At 53.7% G+C, this 4,152-nt stretch overlaps 1 protein-coding gene across 1 annotated transcript; it reads left to right on the top strand.

Moving 5' to 3' along the window:
• The first annotated feature begins 451 nt into the window (after positions 1–451).
• On the top strand, positions 452–1,411 carry LOC136995988 (olfactory receptor 14C36-like). Its single transcript, XM_067316982.1, has one exon. The coding sequence runs from the start codon at positions 452–454 to the stop codon at positions 1,409–1,411; it is 960 nt and encodes a 319-aa protein (XP_067173083.1).
• Positions 1,412–4,152: the final 2,741 nt, after the last annotated feature.

The following is a 4,152-nucleotide window of genomic DNA, read 5'->3' as shown; positions in this document are numbered from 1 at the left end:
GAGGATCACTCTGCAGGGGTGACAGGGGCACATCAAAGAAAATAAACACTTTTAAAAAATCCCCCAAACTCTGCTCCTCAACCCTCCTTCTTTAGAAGTGGTGGTGCAGATGCTGAAAAGCCCTTCCACATGCCCAGTGGATTTCACCTGACAGGAACTGTGACTGTCCGAGCTAGTGACCCCCATTCCCATGTATCCCACCACTATACAGCCGGACTGACTTCTGTGGAGCTCATGGGCAGAAGTCCCTGTTCCTCATAACATACTCTGCCAGTGCAAAGTGGAGTTCAAGCAAGGGAGCTGCACACAGATCTTCTCAGGAAAGAGAGAGGCAAAGTGGGCGTTTGCGTGAGAACTGCAACATTTGGGGGATTTTTTACTTGCAAAGTCTCTCCTAACTTCTCAATGTCTTTTCTTCTTTGGACAGTCCCCCATGCACGGATATAGCAAAATGTCCAACGGCAGCTCCCTCAGCGAGTTCCTCCTCCTGCCATTTGCAGACACACGGGAGCTGCAGCTCTTGCACTTCTCGCTCTTCCTGGGCATCTACCTGGCTGCCCTCCTGGGCAACGGCCTCATCATCGCAGCTGTAGCCTGTGACCACCGCCTGCACACCCCCATGTACTTCTTCCTCCTCAATCTCTCCCTCCTTGACCTTGGCTCCATCTCCACCACCATCCCCAAATCCATGGTCAATTCCCTGTGGGACACAAAAGCCATTTCCTACTCAGGATGTGCTGCTCAAGTCTTACTGGTTGTTGTCTTCTTTGGAGGAGAGTATACTCTTCTTACACTCATGGCCTATGACCGCTATGTTGCCATCTGCAAACCCCTGCACTACGGGACCATCATGGGCAGCAGAGCCTGTGTCAAAATGGCAGCAGCTGCCTGGGCCAGTGGTTTTCTGTATTCTTTGCTGCACACTGCTACTACATTTTCCATACCACTCTGCCAAGGCAATGCAGTGGACCAGTTCTTCTGTGAAATTCCCCAGATCCTCAAGCTTTCCTGCTCAGACTCCTACCTCAGGGAAGTTGGGGTTATTGTGTTTAGTGCCTGTTTATTCTCTGGGTGTTTCATTTTCATTGTGCTGTCCTACGTGCAGATCTTCACTGCTGTGCTGAGGATCCCCTCTGAGCAGGGACGACACAAAGCCTTTTCCATGTGCCTGCCTCACCTGGCTGTGGTCTCCCTGTACATCAGCACTGGCATGTTTGCCTACCTGAAGCCCCCCTCCCTCTCCTCCCCAGCTGTGGATCTGGTGGTGGCTGTTCTGTACGCAGTGGTGCCTCCAACAGTGAACCCCCTCATCTACAGCATGAGGAACAAGGAGCTCAAAGATGCCCTGAGGAAAGTGATTTTGTGGATATTTTTCAGCAGTGGGAAAATTGCCTTTGCTCTCCACAATTGAATCCCAGGGCATCACAACGAGCTTGAACTTTGTTTGTTCACTTTATTTTTATTATTACTATTGTTACTATTATTATTAATATTATTATTTGTTATCATGTTACTACACAAATATTTGGATTCATTCCACCTTTACTGAGACTGCTCTATCTCACCTGGTACCCACATAAAATTGTGTCTAATGCTGCGTCAGAACTGACTCCTGTGCAGTATCTTTGTAATAAAGTAAGTTCTGCACAGTGCAGTGCCTGAAGGCTGGGCTTTTCTTCCCAAGCTGGTGTCAAGAAGAGGCCTAAGGAATTGCATGTCAAAAGGGCCTGCTGGGCAGAGATGTCTATGGGTTTAGAAGCAAAAAGCTCCTAATCATGTTATGATCTCTTAGAGACCAAGGGCTGGATTTAGGACTCACCCATTGGTGTCCAGTAACAGTGGAGATGATGAATTGTCAGTGATGATGTACACACCCAGGGCCGTTCCACATGTTAAAGCACAGTGTCAGATGCCTGTCCTTCTGGAGGGGAAGCCGGAGGTGCCAGGAGATCTCTGGGAATCTCCTGGGACAGTGTGTGCCTGGGGTGGGCAGTGAGTGGAGCCTCACAAAGGGAGAGGTCCTCCAAGATGGAGTCACCTAAAGGTAAAGTGTTAAACCCAGGTATCCATGGGCAAAGGAGGACTCTGCCATCCCAGCAGAGGCAGTGGGGACCCATCTGGCATGGGGAAGGGAGACTGGAGAGCAATTCATGTCGTCAGTGTGATACCAGGGGCAAGATGTAGAGGCGCACCTGGACACAACTAGTACCCTTGGAAATGCTCCATAGTGCCTCCAAGCACCTGCCACATCCACAGTCCCTGGAGGGATTAGAGGCCGTGATCCCCATTTGGTTGGGTCTGCTTCCCACCCTGACCAGCATGGCCAGTGCAGAGTGACCCCGTGGCCCTGTGGCCCCACAGCCCGCTCACTCTGCAGAGCAGCACCATCAGCTCGGGGCCCTGTGGCAGAAGAGGGGAGGGGGTGTGGGAATGGCCAGCGAGATCAGAGGAGGGATTGGGAGAGATGAGAAGGAAGGGGAACTTGGAGAGAAAAATGCTGACATTTAATCCAAGACAATGTTCAGAGTGTGGGTACACTAAAGCAAGTTCATGGTGCAGAGTCAGAAGTCCCTGCTATCCTGGCACTCCACATGGCCTGGGAAGTGCCTGAAGAAGGATTAACGCTCCCCACCCTCCCAGCTCCTTGTGCCATCCTCCCTCCTGACGGGTGGCACCAAAAAGAAGGCTGGGAGCCCTTGTGGGAGCTTGTGTTGAAGGAAGCAGCACCCAGGAGCCATATCAGTTTGCTGCTGTCCCTCAGGCCCTGTCCCCAGCACATGCCCTTCAGACAATCTGTGTGTCTTCAGACACCCTGTGTGCTAGTCCTTACCCCAAATGTCACCACCAGACAAGGCTCCATGCCCAGGTAGAGGACTGGGCATCCAGCTGTGAGTCCAGGGAGGACGAGCCCTCTGCTGGGTCCTCTGCAGGGCTGGCAGGGAGCATGCAGAGCACATCCTGGGGCTGTCTACTGGGCCTGTAGACCATCCTCTTCCCATGGGGGACCTCATACAGGGTCTGTCAGAACAAAGATGCAGCCCAGCTTGTTGTTGCGTGAGCAGAGAGGAGAAACTGTCCCAGGAAACTCCTCCCAGACCCAGCCCCTCGTACCAGCCATTTCCAGCACTGGCCATTCCCTGTGGTGCTGGTGAGGGGTGATCTTGCAATGTGACCAGCTCCATCTGCCTACTGGGCTCAGCACCTCTATGGAGGGAAAATCCAGCCCTGCCTGGCCTCTGTCCCTGGGGCCAAGCACCATCAGACCTTCTACTAACCCCAGGGGGACAGGATGAGGGCTGGGCAGGGGCTGGGGACTGGTGGGAGGCTGCTGAACAGGAGGGCCATAGTGGCCAGGGCACCAAGGGCTGGGCCAGTGCAGGGATGAGGTGCAGATGGGAGCCACGACACTCCAGAAGCTCCCAACAGTCGTGGAGGGGACTCACTGCTGATAGCAGGGCTGGGGGGTCTCTTGGGGGCTGCAGCCATCAGCACCCCCTGCCAGGACTCCCAGACCCAGCACAGATGCTCAGTGCTCAGTACCAGAGTTTATGGTGCTCCCCATCTCTTGTGTCACCATCCTCTCTCAGGAGCACTGCTGGGTGCATCACTCCCTGCCCGGGTGCAGAAAGGAGCTGCTGGAGCTTCTCTTCTCAGCCCTGCTGACCCCAGCTCTGCCTTGGTGTCAGCCCACAGGCTCTGCCCTGGGTCATGCTATGTCTCCATACGCTCTCCTCTGAGACCATGTAGGGACCTGCAGCATGTAGGTCTGCTTAGAGCTGGCCACCACGGCCCACCTGCATGGTCCCAGGAGATCCCAGCAAGGCTGTGCTTGGAGGTGAGGCTGTGGTTGTCCTCGGTCAATGTAGATGGGATGGTGTGGCTGGGGGCCAAGGCGAGGAAAGCACAAGAGAAAAGTTTAAGGAAAAAAAAAATAGTCACCATGATAGCGGAGCAGTAGTGGGGCAGGGACCAGGAGATCTTTAAAAACTCTCCAGGAGAAAGCGCTTACCAACCTCATCTAACTGTAAAGTTAGAGCACCTCAGAGCAGATCATGGTGCTGGAGATCTTCAGCAGGAATCTCCAGGGCTGGAATTCAGAGCAGTATCCCTGCACCCCAGGGTGCTGTGTGCCTGGGGCAGTGACTCTGCCTC

This window comes from Apteryx mantelli, unplaced genomic scaffold, assembly GCF_036417845.1.
Source record: "Apteryx mantelli isolate bAptMan1 unplaced genomic scaffold, bAptMan1.hap1 HAP1_SCAFFOLD_20, whole genome shotgun sequence".
Classification (NCBI taxonomy): domain Eukaryota; kingdom Metazoa; phylum Chordata; class Aves; order Apterygiformes; family Apterygidae; genus Apteryx; species Apteryx mantelli.
The sequence above is the reverse complement of the archived record's forward strand: the minus strand, read 5'-3'. Positions and strand labels throughout refer to the sequence as shown.